This window comes from Eucyclogobius newberryi, unplaced genomic scaffold (assembly GCF_026437365.1).
Source record: "Eucyclogobius newberryi isolate DKJ021-1_F unplaced genomic scaffold, fEucNew1.0.hap1 SCAF_9, whole genome shotgun sequence".
In the NCBI taxonomy this organism is placed as follows: Eukaryota; Metazoa; Chordata; class Actinopteri; order Gobiiformes; family Gobiidae; genus Eucyclogobius; species Eucyclogobius newberryi.
The window spans coordinates 7,895,497-7,920,190 of record NW_027316532.1 but is presented as its reverse complement, the minus strand read 5'-3'; the positions used below and the strand labels follow the sequence as shown (position 1 = coordinate 7,920,190).

General features: G+C 39.6%; 1 protein-coding gene across 1 annotated transcript; it reads left to right on the top strand.

Annotated features, from left to right (window-relative positions):
* Positions 1-11,314: 11,314 nt before the first annotated feature.
* LOC140353954 (uncharacterized) lies at positions 11,315-12,448 on the top strand. Its single transcript, XM_072438750.1, has 2 exons — positions 11,315-11,552; positions 11,626-12,448. The coding sequence occupies exons 1-2, from the start codon at positions 11,372-11,374 to the stop codon at positions 11,838-11,840; spliced, it is 396 nt and encodes a 131-aa protein (XP_072294851.1). The 5' UTR covers positions 11,315-11,371; the 3' UTR covers positions 11,841-12,448.
* Positions 12,449-24,694: the final 12,246 nt, after the last annotated feature.

The following is a 24,694-nucleotide window of genomic DNA, read 5'->3' as shown; positions in this document are numbered from 1 at the left end:
TTCATCCTTGTTTGGTTCCATCTTTGCCTCTGCACTGCATTCTACAAAAAGCACATGTCAACTGAAAATGAGCATCAGTCAGCTAGTTTGCATAGACACGTGTCCTTGTTTAGACTGATTGTAGTCTTGAACCGTTTGATGTGGACATATGGTTTGGACCAGGGTCCTCTACCATACCATAGATTTGTTATTATTTGAAAGTTACACAGTATGGCATTAATTCAGTTTTGCATGTTTTTGTTACTCCAAAATCCATTGAAAAACACACATTCTTAAGTGCAAGTCACCTCTCTACAGAGCTGACCTGTAACTAGGCCTGGCGACGTCACCTGCTTGTCACCATGGAACAAGATATGTTTAATGCTATACTGTGGAACATTCTGGGCAGAACAATAACATGTTCTCCATGGAGACAAACAGGTGGCAGTGGCAGACTCACACACATAAAAGTAATTTAGTGCATCTTCAAAGTATTGTGTTTTGTGCTGGCCAGTGGGATAAGGGCATTGCACTTGTGTGGTTCCTGCAACTGAGATGTTGTGAGTTTGATTCCAGCCTGCGATCTTTTGCCAAATATCATGCCTCATGAGGACCAGAGCTTAGAAAAAAAGAGACGGCCCGCCGAGGGTGAGAAGGGCCATTTAAAAAAATACATATGCACCTTTTTCCGGAGGCCCGTCTGGGCCACGTAATCTTTCTTCTGGTTGTAACATAGAGTTACTGACCTCGAGAGAAAATAAGTTCTACACAGACTAAGAAGCCGTTTTCGGGCCGTCCAGGAAATCGGTGCATTGGATATTTTACACAAATTAGAGTGCAGCAGGCGAGAGCAAGGTTTGCTTTGGATGTTATTTGCAATTTTATGGCCGTTTTTTTAAGGCTGTTGATTTTGTTTTATATAAGAGAGCATGTCACCAACACTTTATCTCTGGAACTGTGCCAAAAAAAAGCTAGGAAAAAAAACGGGCCATTTATGACTCTAATGTTAAATGCAGCACCACATTATCCTTATCTATCACCAGATCCACTGTGAGGATATGATCTGTTTAAAAACAGTCAAGACTCGGACATAACCTTTTGTGAAGGGAGCAGAGCCTGCTGCCACCACCATTAGATGAGAGAAGCGTTTATTACGCCTGATTTCCTGTTTGTAACGCTGTTATATTTGTAAGTGCTTTGTATGTTTTAATAGTTCAGTTTTAGGGGCATTGTTGACTGTACAGTCTGATAGAGAGGCTAATGTGAGGCTGTGCTGTGGCTTCTCTTATTCCTCTGACACTAAAGTGGATTTGAGTATTAAAACCCCTTGAAACTTTCTAAAACTTTCACCCAAGCCCCCAATGTCTTTGCCCACAACCACAGTCAAGAAAACATTAGATAGTTCGCGGTATTGTGTTTTCTGTCTATCGGGGGGCTGCCACAGCTAGACGTGACATCATCGCGATTGCTTGTATGGTTTAGTTAATATAATACAGAACTTCTCAAACCTTTTCTGACGCACCCGATTAGGAACGATAAGGTGGCTAAAGGAAGAGATACAGATGTTAAAGGCGGTATGGACGAATTTTCGTCGATTTGATAACGCAGGCGGAAGTGCGCATGCGCACTCCCCCGTGCGGACCGATACAACACACACGTGCGTTTGTTTATTAGCGCACCGGAGCGCATCGCATCTCTCGTCTCCCGTAGATTTCTGTCCACTTCTGCGTCAGCTCGAACTGTCTTTCTCCGTCTTCATTTTGCCCCGTACACTGAGGGAACTATATTATGATAGATCCATGCGCTTAGGCACGCGGAAACGTGGGGACGAGCCTGACACGGCTGCACGTGAGCGATAGGTGCGTTTTATGATTGATACGTGGCAGGACAAATGATTTATCCACGCCACGAGGAAATATGATAAAAAATTTGCTGAAAAAAATCGTCCATACCACCTTTAAGACACAAAAACGTCTCGCACCGTAATTTACAATCATTGCAATAAATGCAATGAAAACGTGTCCCCTTGATGTAACCGCACATTCCTTTCCTAATAGGGTTTTGTTTGGTTGGTTGTCCTACATAACAGATATACTTAACAGATCTAACTTCCTCTGCATAAGATATACCTTTTTCCTTTCTTAATTTCATCACTTCGTTCTCCAGATTCCTCCTTGGACAGAGAGTAGATCCAGCTGTATGATGTCTCCAGAATGTCCACATGTCTTACTCCCTCTACAAACCGCAGCAACATGGCACCAGACTCTTGGCAGCAATAACACCCCAAAGGCCATTTCTCAAATGATCTAAATACACTCTTTCTGGCAGCTCTCCGACAAAGACTCTCCTGCTCCCCCATATTCACAAAACGCAACAACCTCTTAACTCCACACACACCAAACACAACATGCACATATCTATCCACATTCAGTGACAATGGTACTCCACTAATAACTCCCTTTGCCTTTCGCCTATTGGGCTCCAGTCAAAAACACTACACAATCAACAATCCTTTTTCCTGAGTATTTGCGATCATCCCAACCACAAAACCTTCATCATCCTCCAGATTGCTTGCACAACTGGAGCTTCCTTTCTTTTAATAATCTGTCCTTTTCCATCTTTTTGAATTTCGCTCCCTTCCTCACTCTCTGAATCCACATCTCACCTTGGTTACCTAGCAGCGAGACTTTTCCCTCATTCTCCATTTTAACCAACGGAGTTACCATTACAATGGAAGTGCTGATACGTTGAAAAAAGAGGAAAACGTGGGCAGGTGGAATAAGGTCCTGAAGCCTGTCCGGGCACCGCCATCCAACGTAATCCTCCTTTCGGTTCTATTACTTAACATAGGGCTGCCGAACCTCAAGAGAAAATAAGTTCTAAACACACTAAAATTTAGTTTTTGGGCCGCCAAGGGAATCGGTGCATTATTGACTTGTTGGTCACATGAACATTGGACATTTTACACAAATCCGTCTACTTTAGTATATTTTAGTAGCAAGACTTTTCCCTTGTACGCCATTTTAGCCAATGGAGTTCCCGTGTGACCGTAACAGAACTGCTGATCCAATGCAAAAAGTGGCAAAAGTGGCCGGGCGGAATAAGGTCAAGACACAGTACCGGTAATAATGTTTGTGATGCTAAACAGATACTGTGTATAGGCTTTTATCATGGTGAATAGAGTCAATAAATGCATTTGACAAGAACTAACTCATATTGCTACAAATGCAAACATATATTTAAACATTTCATCCATTAGTGTCAAACGTGTGTTGGAAAATGATCAGTCAAAAACCTGGCTGCAGATAAGGTAAATTCAGTGATTATGTAAGCCACATTACCTTGAAGCATTGTGAGTGGGTCGATAAAACATCTATTTCCATATGAGAAGAGACAAGCAGCAGCCTTCAGATGTAGAGAGGGGGACGTGACACTGAGAGTGCAAGCGCAAGAGAAGGAGCATTTATAATTGTATTGAAAAAGAGGATACTAACCTCATCACCAATAGAAAACAATTGTAAAATAAACTATATTATGTAATCATTTAGATTGTTCATATTTGCTGCGTATAACATTCAAAACTAGAACCGCACAACAACACAAATACCAAATAACTATACAAATTTGGAGGCATATTAATTAAAGGTTAATTTTTTTTTTTTTTATTGTTATCAACTAAACGTTATAAGAGGGTAAACCAGATATGTTCATGGGTTTACTGTTATAGGTGACATCTTGAGGACTTTTTTCTGTTCAAAAGAGAAGTGGTTTTAAATGGTTCATTGCTATGGCAACTGTCCTATTCATTCTGAAATCCATGGATCGGCCTTTTGAAAAAAATATATTAAAATATCCAGATAATGTCAAAATCCTTTCTGAATAGCATATCTTACAGGTAAAAGACAAATTATTTAAAAGGAGGGAGTTGTTGATGAATTTTTAATAATCATTATTGATAGTTAGGGCCTTAATAATGCTTGGTGATTTCTAAATTGCCTGTATTGTGAAAGTGTAATATCGGCTGACTAGTTTTGTATAAAGACTGCCAAAATTAACGCACATCTTTTATACAGGATCCTTTTTTAATGGTAGAAAAACTATAGAACACCCAGAGAAAACTAGCAGGGAGAACATGCATTGCAAACACAGAATTAATTTTTAAGACTTTATTTTTATTGTATATGTTTATGGTTGTCTTCATTCAAATCAGGCCTACTTTATATTTCATTTTCTTATTTTTGAAACTAAGCATTGCATTCAACAACCATCAATCAAATCTGCAATCACCTCTTCACCTAATGATCCTGACTCTCCATTTACAATCAGATTACTCATTTTGTTCTTGAGTTATTGCATTTAGCTCACCAGAACATGCAGCCCACAATGTGCCAGGCTATTGAAGGCAGAATGCAATTAAAAGAAGCCTATGACCTTTTTAATTAAATTGAAATGATTCATGTAAAACTGTATCTCTGTATTTATTTTATTTTTATTATATATAATTTGTCAGGGTTTGATAGAATCAGAATATACTTGTGTCTTTTCAGTCTTTATTCTAATCCAATGAAAAATCAGTTGTTTGCCTCCCTCGTGTGGTTGTGTGGCGGTAACGCACAAGTTGTTTAGTTTGGTTTTAGGCGACATCAGAACATTCTTTAGAAAACAATTATTGTTAATATGCAGATTATTATTGTAATATAGTGAGTTCTTGGGTCTAAGAATCACTGACAGAACTGGCCAGATTAAACATTCATGAATGTACGTTTTAGATATTTCTTTTGAAAGTAAAATGTAATTAATAATTAGCTCATTCATTACTTATTCATTATTCACTGGCTCTTGAGGATCGTGGTTGAAAACAGATACTTGGTGAGGGAACAGACTCTTGGCTTGCAGTATGTCAAAACTACATCAGAAATATTATTTTAACACAATCCGACTCATTTTCACTGAGAAAATAGTCTATTAAGGAACTGAATTTAGATGTGTCTAAATTCAAAGTTACACATAGAACGCGGACATGCGATACAGCTGCCTTTTATATCCCTCTCCACAATTAAATGAGAACTTCTCGGTCCTCCCAACTTTTAGTTGCGGAAGCTTTTCATTTGATTTATTGGCCTTATTGAAAGTGCTAATTTCAAATAGACAACTTAATTATAAAAAAATATTAGTGCACTTTACGATCAGTCACCTGACTTTGAACCATTGGCCTAATATATTACACAATCAAATAAATTTATAGGTATTTCCAAAAAAGAGTTATTATAACCAAGAAATTGAAGAAAGTAATGACCATTATAACTCTCTGTACAGAGCTTTCATCAAGGCTTATACATCAGAATTTTCAAACGGAATAATCTCTACATTATATCAAAGTATTGGTAACATCTAATGAATATATTACAAACAAATGTGAAAGAGAAGGTTGCTCTGACAGATGAAAAGTGGGAAAATGTGTGTACATCCCGTGAAGGACCACAAAATCACATTCACAAATCACAGGGAAAATGGGTCACATTTTTTCCTAATACCATGTCAAAGTGCTCAATATTCACAAGGAAATGCTAACTGTTGGAGAAACTGTGGCAGCTAGGAAGCAAACCACTATTGGGACTGTCCTTCTGCTCAAAAATATTGAACTGAAACTAACAAAGCATTGCAGACAGTTTTAGACATTGCCATCCCTCTCAATTTGAGAAATATGTACTTGGGCCTCAAATTTCCTGCCATGGACACAATAATACACTTTTAGAATGTACATTTGGTGGCAGGAAATAAGGCCATCACAAAGAAATGGCTGACATAGTAACAAGCATCAGTAACAGACATATTTGATAGCTTTTGGTCTAAATAGAACTTATATGTAGGACATGTTGTGCCGTCATTTTATTTATGTTTTGTCATACTGTAACAGTTATGTTGCAGTTTATTAGTCTTTTTTTTTTGTCTTTCTATTATTTATTCTTTTGTCTTGCCCGCTGGTTGTGATTCTTTGTGTTGTATTTGTTTAAATTTAGAAAGAAATAAAATAACAGAAAATAATAATAATAATAATACTAACAATAAATATAGCCGCAAGCGGCAATGATCGGCCCTCGCTACGCCGCCGCCACGCCGCAAGAGGAGGGGGCGCTAACGCGCCCCAATTGTCCTTTTATTACGCCTACTGCTGAATCTGTGACGCTGTCACATCTTCTCCCCTTTGTTTTACCATCAAAAAGCAATTTTATTTTGAATTCTTGGCAAAATGTGCGGCTTTGCCGCACAGACACCGTGACTCTTTGAATAAAAATGTGGATAACTTTTGATGGTCCACCCCTGAAGATGAGTCTCACCAAATTTCAGGTTAATATGTCTAACGCCCTAAGAGGAGTTTGTGAAAGTCTAAAGTGTAAACATGTTCTGGCGATTTCCCCATTGGAATAACATGGGAGGTTTCGGTCATTGTTGGCAAAGCCATAACAATTATGACATGGGTCTCATTGACTTTTTTGATGGGGATGCCAAAATTGAGTTGTGTGTCAAATTTCATATAATTTCGCAAAACTAAATATTTAACCTCCATATAAAATCTGTAGGGGGCGCTGTGGCTCCAAATTAATTTATTTCACTTCAAGTAGGTTTAGGGCAAAGAGTTTAACAACTGATTCTAATTTGACACAATTCGGACTTTATCTGCGCAAACGGCAGAAATGTTAAATTTGGGAGATTTCTGAAATTCTTGCTACAGTTTGCGGCTTTGCCGCACAGAGACCGTGACAGGTATCAATGTAATTTGGATAACTTTTGATGTCCCACTCCTCAGTAGCATTTTCACCAAATTTCAGCTTTTTAGGGCCAACGCCCTGGGAGGAGTACGACGTTTTGGAAAAACTCCGAAGTCATGTTTAGCCATTTTTGAAGCAATATGGCCGACATTTGGTTGGGCGGACGGCGTTGCCGTAATAATATTTTTTACTTCTCTTGTCACCATCTACCTCTGCGCCAAATTTCATGATTCTACGATCAGATTTTTTTGGGATCATTTCCCATCTCTCAATGCATTTTTGGTACATTTGGGGGCGCTGACGCGCCAATTTTTTTTATTTTAGAAAAGGGAAATAGCCAGAATGTAGAGAGGCACGATTTTTAGAGGTGTGCAAATTTTTGTGACTTTTCGTCAATGTTCACTGGGTGAAAAATAGGGGGGTTGGTCCCGAGAAGAAGAAGAAAGAATTAAAGCCGCAAGCGGCATCCAACGGCCCTCGCGGGCCGCCGGTCTTCCGACTCTGCTCTCTGCATTTTACAGAGTTGGCGCTAACGCAATTGTCTAAGAACTAAGACAGTGACACATTGGACATGTACAATGCTGTGCTTAACCAGTGCAAATGAACACAAATGTCGGTCAAATGTGCAGCTCCAGCGCACAGAGACCGTGACACTTGGAATAAAAATATGGATAACTTTTGATGCTCCGCTTGTGTAGATTATTTTCCCCAAATATGAGCTTGATCGAGCTATTGCCCACAGAGGAGTTCATTAAAGTGTGAAGCATAAATGTGAACATTTCAAGGATTTGGCGTTTTTCCCATTTGTGACAGTATATTTGCAGCTCCACGGCACAGAGACCGTAGCACTTAAAATCAAAATATGGATAACTTTTGATGCCCCATTTGTGTAGATGATTTCCCCAAATATGAGCTTGATCGGGCAATCGCCCTGGGAGGAGTTTGTTAAAGTGTGAAGCGTAAAAATGTGGTGATTTGAGCGATGTTGCGATTTTCCCATAAGGATAACATGGGATGTTTCTGTCATCGCTACGGTTACGCCGTACAAAATATGACTTTGGCTCTCATACTTGTATGATCAGGATGGCAAATTAGAATTTAGTGCAAAATGTCATGTCATTTGGAAAAACTCTATTGTTTATAGGCCACTCTGAAGGCCAAATAGTCAGAATTCTGGGAAACGTTTGCGGCTCCGTCGCACAGAGACCGTAAAAGCTATCCTTAAAATTTGGATAACTTTAGATGCCCCACTTGTCTAGAGGACGTACACCGATTTTGAGGTTGGTGGGCAAAACGCACTAGGAGGAGTTCGTTGAAGTGTAAAACATAAAAATGTGGTAATTTGAGAGATTTTGCGGTTTTCCCATAGGGATAACATGGGAGGTTTCTGTCATCGCTACGACTACGCCGTAAATATTTAGGCATTTTTGTGATTGGCTTTTGTGATCGGGACGGCAAAATAGAATTTTGGGTAAAGTTTAGACAATTTTGGTAAAACTAATTTTTGACCTTCAATGTTAATTTAAAGGTCACTCTGTAGGGGGCGCTATCGCGGCCATTTCAATTTTGTCAGCCTAAACTGGTCCAAACTAGAAAGTTTAACAACTGATTCAAATTTGGTCCTAATCGGACTGGTTTTGATCAAATGGGAGCAATTTTTAGATCTGCAATATTCCAAAATAAGTTGTCCAACTTTGCGGCTGCGCCGCACACAGACCGTAAAAGGTATCTCAAAAAATTTAATAACTTTAGATGCCCCACTTGCCCAGAGGACGTACGCCGATTTTGAAGTCGGTGGGCAAAACGCCCTAGGAGGAGTTCGTCAAAGTTTGACGTGAACAAAATGACTAACACAGCGTATTTTCACTTTCAAAGGAAGATGGCGGCCATAGGGTAAGTCTGGGGGCGTGGCCACAATGATTTTTTTTGTTCGTCCTCACGAGAGGAATGCGTGTCCCGAATTTCGTAGCTTTACGCCAAAGTTGACCTCGGGGCGTCTCCCATAGGCGCAATGTATTTTGACTTTTGTCGGTGGCGCTGTCGCGCCATTTTTTAACGCAAAAAAAAATGGCCCAGAAAAAACAAAATTTTTCGCCGATTCTGAATTTTGGGCAAAGTTTGGTGAGTTTTTGAGCATGTTCAGGGGGTCAAATTAGAGATCAAAGCGCTGAAGAAGAACAAGAAAAATAATAATAATAACAATAATAATAAATATAGCCGCAAGCGGCAATGATCGGCCCTCGCCACGCCGCCGCCACACCGCCGCCACGCCGCAAGAGGAGGGGGCGCTAACGCGCCCCAATTGTCCTTTTATCACGCCTACTGCTGAATCTGTGACGCTGTCACATGTTCTCCCCTTTGTTTTACCATCAAAAAGCAATTTTATTTTGAATTCTTGGCAAAATGTGCGGCTTTGCCGCACAGACACCGTGACTCTTTGAATGAAAATGTGGATAACTTTTGATGGTCCTGAAGATGAGTCTCACCAAATTTCAGGTTAATAGGGCTGACGCCCTGGGAGGAGTTTGTGAAAGTCTAAAGTGTAAACATGTTCTGGCCCCATTGGAATAACATGGGAGGTTTCGGTCATCGTTACGGCAACGCCATAACAATTATGACATGGGTCTCATTGACTTTTTTGATGGGGATGCTAAAATTGAGTTGTGTGTCAAATTTCATATAATTTCGCAAAACTAAACATTTAACCTCCATATAAAATCTGTAGGGGGCGCTGTGGCGCCAAATGAATTTATTTCACTTCAAGTAGGTTTAGGGCAAAGAGTTTAACAACTGATTCTAATTTGACGCAATTCGGACTTTATCTGCGCAAACGGCAGAAATTTTAAATATGGGAGATTTCTGAAATTTTAGTTACAGTTTGCGGCTTCGCCGCACAGAGACCGTGAGAGGTATCAATGTAATTTGGATAACTTTTGATGTCCCACTCCTCAGTAGCATTTTCACCAAATTTCAGCTTTTTAGGGCCAACGCCCTGGGAGGAGTTCGTAAAAGTACGACGTTTGGAAAAACTCCGAAGTCATGTTTAGCCATTTTTGAAGTAATATGGCCGACATTTGGTTCGGGGGACGGCGTTGCCGTAATAATATTTTTTACTTCTCTTGTCACCATCTACCTCTGCGCCAAATTTCATGATTCTACGATCAGATTTTTTTTGGGTCATTTCCCATCTCTCAATGCATTTTTGGTACATTTGGTGGCGCTGACGCGCCAATTTTTTTTATTTTAGAAAAGGGAAATAGCCAGAATGTAGAGAGGCACGATTTTTAGAGGTGTGCAAATTTTTGTGACTTTTCGTCAATGTTCACTGGGTGAAAAATAGGGGGGTTGGTCCCGAGAAGAAGAAAGAAAGAAAGAAAGAAAGAAAGAAAGAAAGAATAATATTCCGATGCGAAAACAATGTTTCCCATTTTTCAAATATCATAAACTATACATTTTCGGAAAGCGCTCGCGCTTTCCTACCTCATGGTGTGGGTCCCTGGTCACTGACGGGTACTTTCGATAATTTTGAGTGGGCTCCGCCCACTTTGTGTTTTTGGCCCTCTATACAGTAATAATGTTCAATTTTTGCATTACATGCTTATATGCACGGAACATGCAAGAGATGGGGAACGTATTCGTGAGCTACTTAGCGCAAATGAGTGCTTTATATGGGGATGACGACCGCGAAGCGGTCGTCATCCCAATGTAAAGTGCTCGTTTAGTGCGAACTTTTGCACGGGCTTCGCCCGTTTACAACGGTAATGTTCCATTTTCCTACAACTAATTAGTATGCACGGGGCGTGCATGAGTGGAGGAGTGCGTTAGTGAGTGTTTGGAAGTGGGCGAGCGCTTCGCGCTCGATTTCGTGCGCACTACGTGCGCACTTTCGCAGCCGTGCTTCGCACGGCCTTACGAGATTAATAGGCCTCTCGCCAGCTTGTGGCGCTCGGGCCTAATAATATATAAAAAAGGAAAACATTCATTCATATTTGATTGAGATTTTTTCCCCAAATCGTGCAGCCCTATCTTGTAGTCTATATCTTTCAGTCTACTGACAGCAGTCCTGCATAATGTGTCTGTTACTGAGAACTTAATAAGTATCTGTAAATCATTCTTATAAAACAGTATGTGAGCTATTTCGCATGCTGTTCGTATGAGTAAATTGTTGCAAATATGTCATACGTATAGTGTAATCATATGTATAGTGTAATCAAATCATCAAATCAAATCAATTTATTTTTGTAAGGCCCAAAATCACAACAACAGTTGCCTCTGAAGGCCACAATCCCAGGCCTGTTTCAGGATGTACGGTCTTTGGTCAAATTGTATAAAATGAACATGTTCTTTTGGCTCGTGGCTTTGTGGAGAGTCTTATGACTGCACATTTGTTATGGTGTGTTCTGAGGAAGTGTTGTTTTCAAAGCGCTCACAGACATGAGGCTTATAAAAGGCAAATGCCAGCAGCAGCCGGCGTCATTCAAATAAGAGGCAGAGGACTCAGGATTAGAGATTACAGATATTTGATCGAAGAAGGCTTCACACCTGTTGAGGTTTGGCCTTTTGTGAGCAGTGGTCACTTTGGAGTTCAGTCAGAAGTTTGTCCTGTTTAATCTGGAATCATCATGAGCAAATATAGTGGCGATCTAACGCAGAGGGAGCAGGAGCTTCTGAAGATACGCCGCGACAGCGACACAAAAGCTGCAGAGCTGGTCAAGATGGAGAAGATGCTGGAACAAACAAGGGGTCTTTTTGAAAAGAAGAATGAATCTGGGGCTGAGAACAAAGACATCGAGGAGAACATGGGTCAGTATCATGAACTGCGTTAAAGGTTTGTGTTCTAAAGTCCTCAGTTTGATGCCGTGTCTGTCGTCCATAGAGGATCTAGAGGAGAGAGTGCGCTCCAGCCGCAGGCACAGGAGAAGCTCACTGCACCACACACAGATGTTGGAGAGTCAGATGAAAACGGTGAAGGGTGAACTGGTGGGCACCCTGGACCACCTGCAGGAGCTGAGGAGCGTGCTGAGGCGCTCGCAGCAGAAAGCCGAGGAGAGGAAGGCTACCATGGAGAAACTGGCAGCCGGGCGTAGGTGAGCCACAGACTGTCCGCTTGGGAAAAGTCGCAGCCTGAATGTTTCCTTGTGCGAGGGACTCAAACAGATAGATCTGGAAGTGTTGTGCCACATTTCAAGGAAATATGAAAAAAATAGAAAGGTAAAGGTAAAGGTTTTCTTGAATTTGTGATACAGTATTTAGGGTCTACATTTGCATGGTTTTTACACACACTCTACAAGTCTCTGTCTTGCCAATAAATGAAATAACAGTCGAGTTAATTTGCAACAAACATATAAATCTATTTAAAATTTTGTCCCAACGTTTTTCTTTCTTTTTGATACCATCTTCAAATCTTCACATTAATTAACATTCTAGTTAAGAAGATTTGCTCAAGAAGGGGAGTCATTATGGAATCGGCTTTTGAAAACACTGCTAGACGAAAAGTAAAATATAAGCCTTTTTTCAAATGACATTTTTCTGTTTTTGCAAATGAACTCTTCAGAACCATATTTTTTAAATGTTCTTTATGTTGTGACCCAAAGCTGCAAGCCTTGACCTAAATTTTGACCAATCAACCAATACATAATGATAAAGAAAAACACTGTTATGCACAATGTGTAAGCTATTTTTGATGATCTGTAAAGTGTAAAGCCCATTTTTATGAAATCCCTTTAATAAACGTTTAATAAACTAAAACATTTTTTCAGTATTTTGTGTTTTGTAGCATCTTGGGGTGAAATAAACTTCATCAGACATAAAAAACGTATAGAACAAAACATCAACAAGATAATTCAAATAGTCTGTTCTTATTTTTCATATTTTGGCTTGAGCGTCTTGGCTACAGCTGTTGTGTATTCCCTTTTGTTGTCAATAGCAGTATTAATGAGCTCTTGAGTCTTTAATTAAACAGTTACAGATATGCGGTACACTGTGGAGCAGCTTGTCTCTGCCCCTCAGGGATCAATAATCTGCTGTCTGTGGTGAGTCATTTGAAGAAAGCTCTATTTGAACCAGGCCTGTGGCTGTGATATGGTTTAATTTAGCTCCACGCCGTGTCACATGCTGCCAGGAACAGGCCATACATTCACAGACACTGACCTAAAATATAAATAACACTATTCCAAGGAGGTGTGGGACAGTTTTGCTCTCTCACTGATTCAAATGCATCAAATGCACATCGGATGTACTTATTATTTGTACAAAGAGCTCTCTGTTCAAACGCTAACAAGTCAAAGTGATTACAAGCAAGACAATATGTACTTGACCATTTCAATTGTAACGCTAACAAGTCAAAGTGATTACAAGCAAGACAATATGTACTTGACCATTTCAATTGTAATGAGATTATGTTATACTACACTCACATGTACAACAGATCTGAGCCCCAGTGAGAGTGTTTGGGACGAGCTGGAGAAGGCTTTGTGCTGTGGTCACTCTCTCATCATCAACTGGTGAAAATTAATGCAACACTGGATGGAAATAAATCTTTTAATATTGCAGAAGCTTATTGAATCTGCCAGTGTGATTGTGTGTTGTAATCAAAGCTAAAGGCGGTCCAACCAAATATTAGAGCGTGTGAATATGTATTTTTAAAAATTCCCTTTTCACCCTCCGCTCCACTTTCATAGTTTGGGGGTCACTGCCCAGAGTGCTCCGATGACCAAAGGCATCGCCTTCCATGCATTCTCCAGCTCCTCTCTGAGGCCTTGGTATTTCTCATGTTTCTCATGTTTCTTTTTCCTGATGTTGCCATCACTTCACTAGCAAGGACCAAGCCACAACAATGCAATACGAAAAAATGTTTATTGATAATAGTGGTGATGGATGGATGATGGATGGATGTTGGAGCGATGATGGAGCGATGATGGAGCGATGATGAAGCGATAATGGAGCGATAATGGATTGATGATGGATCAATGAGAGTTGGTTGGGTAGATACTAAGGATGGGGGCTCTGTCTCGGGTAATCAGCCCAGCCGATTCAGAACCCCCCTCCGTAGATGGTGATGTGTTAAGGTGAAGATGATAGAAAGACTGGGTGGGAGGGTGGGGTGTTGCCACGTCAACCCTAACGACTTTCCTTTTCTGTTTATGCACCGCCTTAATGTCTGGTTGGTTTTCCATTACCATTCTGTCAGTTTATATCTGGAAGTCCCACAGAACCTTGGCTTGGTCGTTCTCTACCTCCTTTAGTACCGCACTGGTTTCGATTTTGACCTTGGGGTTTCCAGCCCATACTCCGCACAGATGTTCCTGTACACTATGCCAGCTCCTTGGTTATGGCGCTCCGTGTATGCTTTACCTGCCAGACTAAATCTATCAAAGTCTTACAATGTAACTTTTTTGATGAAGGGTTATGACTGAAAGGCTCCTTAGTATGTCATTAATCATCATAAAAATTATTAGCCTACATTTATTCAATTGAAAGTGTTTGTTGTTGCCAGAAATACTTTGAAAAACATGCATTCTCACTGTAGCTGGGTCGTCTCTCCACAAGAAGATGGAGGCCACATCACAGGTCAGGTGACCTGTAACATGGCCTCCATCTTCTTGTCCTCATTGAGTTTAATACCACACTCCAGAACATCCCAGGAAAAGCAATAGCAGAAACAAGCAGGTGGCGGACTGTCCACCAGAAAAGTTACATATATTTTAAAGGGAAAATATGATGCAAGATCAACTGTAATGAGTTTTTAACCTTGTATTCTCCTGTAATCACGACGCCATTGCTACGAAAATTTGACACGGTGGATACACACCCACTGATCTTTGCTTACACAATGCTACAATTTTCATTCTTTATTTCTTTTCCAAACTGCGATACATGTAAGATTCTGCAGCTTTTTTGGCATAAATTTAAAAAGTGCGACACCAAAGGGCCATTCCAGTGATTTTTGACTCTTCGTTATACCATGGTAAGTATTGCAATACTGATCCAATATAAATACCATTGCGTTGTGTTTTGAAACACACTGAAACCCTTTTGTGTTTTGCACATGGTCCAGCAGCATGGTCCGACAGTGAGGACCGGCAGCGTGGTCCGGAAGCGCCGTCCAAAAGCGTGGTCCGGAAGCGTGGTTCCTGGCCCGGATATCCTGCAGGGAAGATTAGGTAAGAATAGACACCCAACAGATACAGTCAACAAAGTCCACTTCTTTTTCTGTCATTTGTCCCCTTTGATGGGGGCACTAAGCTAAATGACCTGCCGCCATCTTCTCCTTCTTCTCTGCACCTTATTCATCTTATATCATACGTCATAAGGCGCTGGTACAGCTGGCAGCCCGGTGTAAACGCTCTCTCTTCTTTCTCACACTTATTGTGCTTTATCTCCTATATTTTGTAAATATTGTTAGTATATTTTTTCTATTTTACTGTACGATAGGGACACGCGCTGGAATAGTTTTTTAATTCAACTGTTTTTGACTTTTTTCGGCTGGATTTGAGCGTTTTTCGTTGCGTTCGTTGTGTTGTTGTGACGTGAGCTAGCTCCGAGCGAGCCCACCAGCCCCTCCCCCCCGCGCCCTCCGGCCGCGCCAAAGTACGGCGTGTCGTCGGTACACGTTTATATACACGTTTATATGAAAGAGGAACTTCACGAACGATCGGGACACGCACTGGAATCGCTTTAAATTAACTTGTTTTGACTTTATTCGGCTGGATTGAGTGTTTTCGTCGTGTCGTTGCGATGTGTCTTGGCTCTGAGTCCCCCGGCTCCGGCCCCGCCCCCCGGCCGGCGTTTCCACAAAGGAGGAACTCATGAAACTGCGGAGAACAGTCGTCTTACCCGGAGATCGTCACGTTATCCCGTCGCAATACTGACCTAACCTAATACTGATGTGCAATTCTGTCGTATGTGCAATTGCTGTTGGAATTCATGTGCAATTACTGTGAAATTCATGTGCAATCTATGTGCTGTCGTGACACATATTCATGTGCAATTACTGTCGGGATCACATGCAATGGTATTTATTTATTTATTTGTCTATGGGAGTTTTTATTTATTTATAGGAGATCTTCTACTGAAAGTGTTTTTCAGACTTCCTATAAGTGATCTGTTCTTCTGTATCTACCTCTGTATCTACCTGCGTTGCACCAATGAAATTTCCCCATGTGGGACAATAAAGGAATATCTTATCTTATCTTATCTTATCTTATTTTCTCAAACCACCAAACTTCATGTCCACCACATCATTATACATATGCCCTCTTTTGTAGTATTCTTCTGTACCTTGTGCCTGGGTACTCTTAAGTTCAAGTTTAAGTATAATTATGATCTTCAATGTGTCCAACTTCATGTCTTATCCCAATTCACGAGTACATACCGTACTTAGATTGTCACCACAGCCTTTGAAAGTTTGTTTCACAGCTATTCTGGATTTTCTTCTGTTTATGCCTTGACTGTTCTGAATCATTTAATTTCATGATAAGTAAGCAAGCCAACATGCAATCAGTTAAGTTATTATTTATTCAGACTATGTCATTTTAAAAAGCCATTTATAAACCACTTATTTTAGTTAGTTAGTTTCTTTACAGAGAACAGAATAATTCTATGAGTGTAGTCTGACTCACACTTCTATAAATTAACTCTTGTTCTTATGTAAGTTATGGGCCCCTGGAGGCATCCTAATCTTTGTCTCCTGACAGCGCCCCTGGTCTGACTGCAGTATTTGATGGGAGGTTGTGATATATATACACAAATCTGAGTACAGGCTAAATCTGCATCACCTTTACTCAATCCACACCTAAAATAAAAAGCACAAATTGGACATATTAAGTGTTAAATGTTTGCATCTAAAGCCATTCAAAAAATAAGACAACATTTTACCTTGTTACAATCACGGCAAGACTGTATATACTGGTGCAGCGATGACAGTCAGCCATCTGTAGTACATGTTCATCAGCTGGGTCCATGATCAGATTTCATCCAAACATCCAAATCCACTGACAAACATGAAACGTATGAAGGTTCTTCTTTCTTTTTGTCCTCTTTTTTATCGTCTTTTCTAATCTTTCTTTTAATCTTTTTGTCATCCTTTCCCTCCCTCTTTTTGTCATCCTTTATATCCTCTTTTTTGTCTTCTTTCGTTTCGTCTTTTTGATCTTCTTTTCTAATCTGTCCTCCTTTTGGCTATGGATCACATGGGCAATTTAATGTTTGAGTTCTGGGGCCAATGGGAAGGAAGGCTTGTCACATGGCCTATAGGATCCCTACTATTTGGGTCTACTGTATTGAGCTTTTTTGTTGTTCACCATTGCAGGTCACACAATGTCCAGAGGATGGCAGTATAAGGTAAGTTTTCCCCCTTATTGTACAGTTGGTATTACCGCCACACTGTTTTTTGTGTTTTAAGTGTTCTTGTGACACACATTGATGTGTACACACATTATCTTAAATTGAAAAGGTCATGGGAAAGTTTAATTATTGAATTAACTAACTCGGGACCTTTCCCGGTGGGCCGCATGACTCTTGGGCCAGTGGTTGCTGTGGCCCCAGCACTGACAGTCCTCTGCCCTGTGCCATTCTCTGAGGCCTGATTAGCTGCTCTGGCTGTCTGTTGGTTCTTCTCTATCTCTGATTTCCTGCTGGTTGGCTCTTTTTCCCAGCTGTGTCATTGGTTATTTTTGTATGATTGGCCACTGATCCATGACAGTTACAGTCTGGTCTGCTCATGGATATAACAATAAGGCTTTTCCAACACCATTTATTATTATTACAGTGTATTTATATAGTTCTTTATCATCTATCTGACTCTTATGGGTGTTTCACAATGTATAAGGCACAATCATGGAGCAGACAGACTGGAGCAGAGGCATTTGGGACATGTGCATGCATGTGCATGTGCTGTAAGTTATGGATAAAGACATGATAACAACAGCCCCATCTAAATGTTAACATTAATTAAAAGCTTAATGCTGTGAATAAAACGTCTGTATTCTGTGGTTGGCAGTGTAGCAGTGGCTCAGAAAAGAGGTTTTATTCATCTGTAAGAGCTAAAACAGAACAACTACAGGACTACAGAACTAACAGCTGCTCATTCCTTCTGAGGTCTGTGTATCTGCTAAAGGTGGGACTGTTTTTTACTTGGATTCACAATGAGTGAAAATGTAAGTGAAGGAGAAGGGACCATTGATAAAAACAAGCCACGTACTTTCTTTCTGATAGTGGGCCCACAACCTGCATTTCCTGGGCTGAAATAGGGGCCCCGGCACGCCCCTGACTGAAGCTCACTACCTGTCGTCTCTTTATTTTTCCTCTTAAATCCTATAATATAATGTAAAACACATATAAACATACATACAGGAGAACTGTATATTATTTTGCTTGTTTGTCACCAACTTTAGAGTGGGTTTGTTAAGGTAGACCACATATTTGTGTTATTTTACATTTTGCTAGTTATTGTAAAACTGTAATGTTATAGACTATTGAAGAAGCTATGTTTACATGTAAAAATGCACATTAATTCTTAAGTGAATACGTATTCTGGTAGTGGAAATGTATTTAAGAGTGCTTTTAAAGAATGTTTATTGTTGTTTGGTGGATTTTGATAATTCAGATAATTGATATTGTAATTCAGTATAGACAAGATCATTTAAAACTTATTGTAAAATGCTTTCTTGAATATTTTGTAATTAAATACTATGACGCAAGGCTGCTAAAGGCCCCTTTATAATCACGTTTTCTTCTGTGCGGGTCTTTAATAAAGTCTGTTTTAAAAGCGGTTCTTTTTCAAAGTGTTTATTTGTTCCAAGATATATATTTGTTCCATTTATTTTTATTCCATTTAATGTGGCTCTCAGAGGCCTCCATAGTTAACAATATTATGTAGATGAAATTATTCTTTAGTTTGCAGTGAATGGGAGATTAATCACGTAGGTGATTTCAATAATAAAATAGTTTCTCCTCAATATCTACCAAAAGGCCCACTAAACTACTGAAAAATTGAGTTCACTCACTGTCTAAAAAAATCTGGACATAGAGTGCAAATTTGTGGATTGTGGGATAAAATTTCCTTCAGTCTCATCTGCTCTAAATCTGATTCTCTTTTCTTTGGCTGCGACTCTTCCCTATGTTTCATTCTGCCGTTTGATGCAAGCCCTCTGTATTCCTCTGGACTTTATTGGAGTTTGAATATTGGCATCAAAAACATCTGCAATAAATAAAACTGCTGTGGCATTTCCCCCACAGATTCACCAAAGAAGCCAGGCTTCTCCAGACTCTTCCACTGAGCTGCTCATAAGTGGACATCCCATAGTAACTGACATATTTTGACTGTAGGTTCCAGGACATATGTAAACAGTACAGGAACTGCTTGCATTATAATCAATACATTGGACAAGTATCCAGTCCTTTAAAAATATTTATTTGTTGATATTATTCTCACCTTAATAGGAATGCTATTGTTATTTATTTTAATTTCATTACTTTTATTTTATTTTCAGCCATACTATGAGAATGTTTATCAAGCTAACATACAGTGGATGAGTCAAAGCAAACACATACAGGGGAGTCCTGGCCCCAGAGTGGACCCCATATTCTACATGTTTGTAGTGTTAGAGCCCGGAGCAGAGAGGCACCATGTTATCCAGCGTTGAGCCCAGGATGTTCTTGCTCTATGAGTGCAAACCGCGGTGCCAAAGTGCCATCTTTGATTTAAAGTGGACCATTTTATTCAACTTTAAAGAAAATAACTGACTTGAAAATATGTCGGTGTAATCCCTCATTCGTCCAGGCGTGTTCCATTGTAGAAAAAGCTTCAGTTGTAGTCATCCGGACACAGTTAGAAAAAATAGACGTTTCGACCCTCATCCAAGAGTCATTGTCAATAAAAGAATTTGGTCGAGAACTCCGATATTTATGCTATTCTGTGGTAAGTCTAGCCCATTTGGGAGAACACGAAGTCCCTGTTTATTTTAAACCAGGTAACACTTTAAGACAAAAAACTGGTTCATCCTAAGGACAATTGCCGACTCAAAAACAGAGCAATGTAGTTTATTCTATCCAATGCAGTGAAGAAAGTTGTAAAGAACGTTACATAGGTGAGACTAAACAGCCTCTACACAAGAGGCTCTATCAGCACAGAAGAAATACAAGTTCAAGACCACAGAGCGCCGTGCATCTCCATCTTGAAGCCTCTAATCACTCGTTTGAAGACGGTGAGGTGAAGATTTTAAGCAGGGAGAAAAGATGGTTTGAAAGAGGAGTCAAGGAAGCTATTTTTGTTAAAAAAGAAAAACCTTCTTTAAACAGAAATGGAGGGCTAAGGTTCAATCTTCCTGTAGTCTACAATGGTATACTGAACCCCTGGAGAGTTAGAGGACCAGTACCAGGACATTTAGATGCTAATCAGGTACTCAGGGTGGGTGAGCCAGGGTCTCACAAAGACAAAGGGGAGACTAATAGCCCATTAAAGGGTTGAATAGGCTTGGTAGATACCAAGAGGGTAAGTTTCTGTTGAAACAAACAACTCTTTCCACTTCAGGAAGGCTCCTCCCAATGGGCTGGACTTACCACAGAATAGTATAAATATCGGAGTTATCGACCTAAATTCTTTTATTGACAATGACTCTTGGATGAGAGTCGAAACGTCTATTTTTTCTAACTGAGTCCAGATGACTACAACTGAAGCTTTTTCTACAATGAATTGAAAATAAATTTACATTATAGAGGCAGCACTAAGTATAGCTGAATCTCTAACCAATCAAGGTCATGTGACATCACCCTTTTTTAGGTAACTTAGTTACTACCGTAATACTTAGTTTCTGTAATATATTAAATTATTGGGAACGATGTAATGTAACACATTCCTGTGAAATTACAGCAACTAACATAATACTTTGTTAATTGCCTGCGACAAAAAACAAAAATGGTTGTGAAGAAAGCATAACCTTCCTCTGAAATCACGAGTCTGGACACAGCTTCCAAAAGGAGCATGCCGAATGTGTTAAATGTGAAAAACCAATTGACCTATTCATTCCCCAGCCGCTCCATTTTACTTCAACTTCCCAGCGTTATACTGAGAGTGCCCAAGTGTATAGTAGGATGGCCTGGTCACATATGCCATAAACTGAATGAGCGACTTGTTTTATTTTCTATGATCACCATTTTTATTCTCTAAATTATATAATATCAAAATGCAATCATGTATTCAATTAAATTCATTCTTGTAGAGCCCAAAATCACAACAGTAGTTGCCTCGCAGGGCTTCACAACATTGTTGATTTTACCAACAAAAAGTTAGACCATCAAACATTAGTCAATAAAGACAATTGTGTGTATAAATAAAACAATTTATTATTGCTCAACTCTTGCAGCTTGTTTTTTCTTGTCCCATGAGCAGCTGCGTTCTCTTCACCCCGATTCAAGGTCCTCGTAGCCCAGAGCTCTTCCCCGGTCAAGCAGAGGCCACAGAAAGGTTGGGCTTTCATCCTGCAGCAGATTTCACGTTTAAATTCAAGTTTACAGTGGCACTGAGGAAATGAAGTCTTTCGTATGTTGTCTTTATTCTGTATCCCAACAATAATGCCGTGACATTTTGTGAATTGAGGTGAATGTTGAGTTCATGGGGACTGCTGATATTACTCTTTAGCTGTATTGCTTCTGTCAAGTCCATTTCAGCTTGTGTTCTATGACCCATAAAACTTTAGGAGATAATCATGAGCTACAAGTGGTCGAGTAGGTTTGGCATTTTGCAGTTTATCAATTATCTAATATGTATTTATAGAAGAAATCTGTTTAGCGATAACACATTTTGAATTATGATTTATTGATACAGTTTCCATCTTTCATTTATTGAATTGTGTTTTTCCAAATAATTTCTTGTTTTGGTCACATCGGCAGGGCCATTATCGCATTTTAGTTGAATGAATGATTTTTTAAAGAGTCCCAGAAAAGTATTGGAGCGTTAATATCAGTTACTATTTAAGGACTTTCCCTCTTCTCTGGTCCGTTCATGCCCCTCATTTGAGTAATTCTGATGATTTTTTAGGCTGGATGCCCTTCCTGTCACAACTATACACACATACTACAGCAAATCTGACATATTTAGAGGTAATTCCACAGCTGTTACCTAGCAACCATACTATAAACAAGGGCCAAAACCCTATAAATACAAAACACAGCAATTATGATTTGACAAACAATAATACCATATAACACCTTCATTTTGTTGAATGATGGTTTAAACTGTCAGAAAAGTGTCAGTTTAGTGTAAATTGTCTGTGGCACGTCGCATATTGATGACATCACACAGGGATTCCGTTCAACATTCAGCACTATTTTCTGTCATTTTAAACTCTAATTTTTGAATATTTCCACACAAATTGCAACTTCATAGATATAAAACCATGGTAAATATTTACTACAGATTCTATTCCACCAAACTAACACACACAATTAGAAGAAAAGGCGAACCTGTCATATAGACTTTAAATATTAGCAAATTTTGAATCATAGACTAAAGCGCTGCACACCACTTTATGGTTTCATGGGTATTTATTCTGATTATTAATTATTTTCTTTAGTAACAATTAACTTTATTCAAGTTCATATCTATTATCAATTACCTTTTTTCCCTAGTCTGTTGCAAAATACGAACTACATCTAAACAGAGTCCAAGTAGCCTAGTGGTTTTAGAAATGTCTTTACAAATACACAACCTCCTACATGATGACCACAGGAATCTGTTACAACACTATTTGTTGATCTTTTGAATTGTGTTGTGTTTGCCACACACACAATGGCCTGTCCTCGACTCGTGTTCTAGTATTGACTTACTGCCGTTTGTTTGCTGTGTAAAGTTAGCTTGTTGTTGACATCTAAAATGCCATTTTGGAAAGGATGCTGCTTTGGTAGAAAGTGTTCACATTGAGCTTGATGTTGAATTTATGCTTTCACCTCTGTATGATTGTGGCATAATTGTAGTCTGGAGTCCACTTTTCTTGTCTGCTAATGCTAATGTTTTGCAAAGGGCCAGGACAAAACACAAATACCACAACAGAAGACAAGCACGAGATTGGGTACACAGAATCAATTTTTTCATGAATGTATGACCAAATAAGTATTTTGTTACTCCTCTGTTTGGTGGTATTTGTACTTCCAAACATTTGACACAATCTGTTATAGCCCCAGGTTTACTTTTGCCAGATCTGTGTACAGTCTTGATTGTGTACTCAACCCTCTGGCTGTTTGCCAAAGCCTTGCCTTGACTTGTCTCTGAAGTCAGTTCCTTTATTGTCAGTTCCTTCCAATTCAAGGCAAGTGTCCTGCCAAACTGAAAAAGATGGCGAATGGGCTTCAGAAGGAACGAGCAGCAGTGTCACAGAACCACTCTTTTTATCTTCGTGCATTTGAATTTGGCTGTGGAAGACCTCTTCATTCATTTGTGGACTGCTTTAAAGCCTTAAAACTGATTGGCTCTTAGGTTTTCCTGATTTCTGATACAGATGGTGCCGCGCCCCAGAGTCTGCGCCCGGCACCTGCAGCTGATGGACGCACCTCCTCCCGCTCCTTGCTGTATGGCTCTATGCCACCAGAGTTGCCAAGTCAACTTCTGACTGTGGGCTTCTATTTTTGCTGAGTTGTTTGAACATTTCTATTTTTGAGTTGTTTGAACAGTTGTTTGAATGAGTCGCGGTTTATGTTTCTGTTGGCTTGTCAAAAATATGGAATTTTTGCCACCTCAATAGACGTGATATTGACTGAAACATAAGCTCTTCATGTTTTAAAGTGGTTAAATCAATGTGAAATATGCTATTAAAAATGTGCACTCTCTTTAGCACTTGACATTGAACTAGCTGCCTATTTTTGAGGGGCTGGGATCATTTATTTTGGGCTGTTTTTCGTAAGATTGGTCACTTGTTTCTTTCTGAAAATATGGCAATGCTCATTTCCACCTTTGCTTTGTATCTCCCATTAAACATTGCTGATATAAATACATTCTTACCATTCTCTAATGTTGAAAGTGCAGTGGAGTTGCACACTTCACAACCTCCTGAGAATTTGAACAGCTACTACAGTGGCCCTGCAGGGACACTATAAGGATTATAACCAGTATTGCCAGATAAAACAACTAAAAACAAGTCACAATCTAAATATACTTTAACATTTGGTCATCAAAGAAGTAAAAAAAAGATGATTATTTTTAAACCATGTGAAGGCTGGTTGAAATTTTGCAATGCACGCAAATAAACCAGCTATTTTGATGTAAAAATCCAAAAGCTAATTTAAAGATAAAATTAACATTTGTCCAGTTTTTGATAACTTTCAATATATTTCTTGAAAAGCCTTGTTTTCTTAATTAAATTTGAGGATCATAAGTTCTCAAACGTTTAAAGGGCTCCTCAATATATTGCAATTCAAGCAAAATTTGAGTTGTCACAATTAAATAACTACTGCATAAATTACCTTATATGAATCATATACAGTACTTCCTTATGCAATATCAGGGGATGATTTCACAAGTAGCACTTCTCAATGCATTTGTCAATGGTTGTTTTATTGCATAACTTTAAAGTTAATCTTGCTGCCTGATATGGCATGTGTAGTTCAGGGACCGTTCTTGTGGCAACATTGACACCGAAGGTCCCAAATTCTTCCTGCCACCTCCAGTGAGATCTGCCCCATCGCTCCCACAACCGGCTGCATCAGCACATTCTGTCCCTTTGTGTCGTGGATCACTTCAGCCTGACAACACAACACGGCAAAAACACTCAGATAAATGTACTCAAAGTAAGACGTGCTCTGAACCTAACTTGTACCTGGAAAATAGAAAGTTGAAACCATTCTTTGAAACGTTCTTCATGGAGATACATTTGATGCCATACTATGGAATATTTAACCTGGCTCACGCCAGATTGGTTTGTGTCTCTCTCTGAATGGAGTTCGTCACATAACTC

Bases quoted from the DNA above. Each gene is read 5' to 3' on its own strand.
- LOC140353954 (XM_072438750.1), top strand. From the start codon at position 11,372: ATGAGCAAATATAGTGGCGATCTAACGCAGAGGGAGCAGGAGCTTCTG. The intron at 11,553-11,625 runs GTCAGTATCATG...TGTCGTCCATAG, and splicing joins AGACATCGAGGAGAACATGG to AGGATCTAGAGGAGAGAGTG.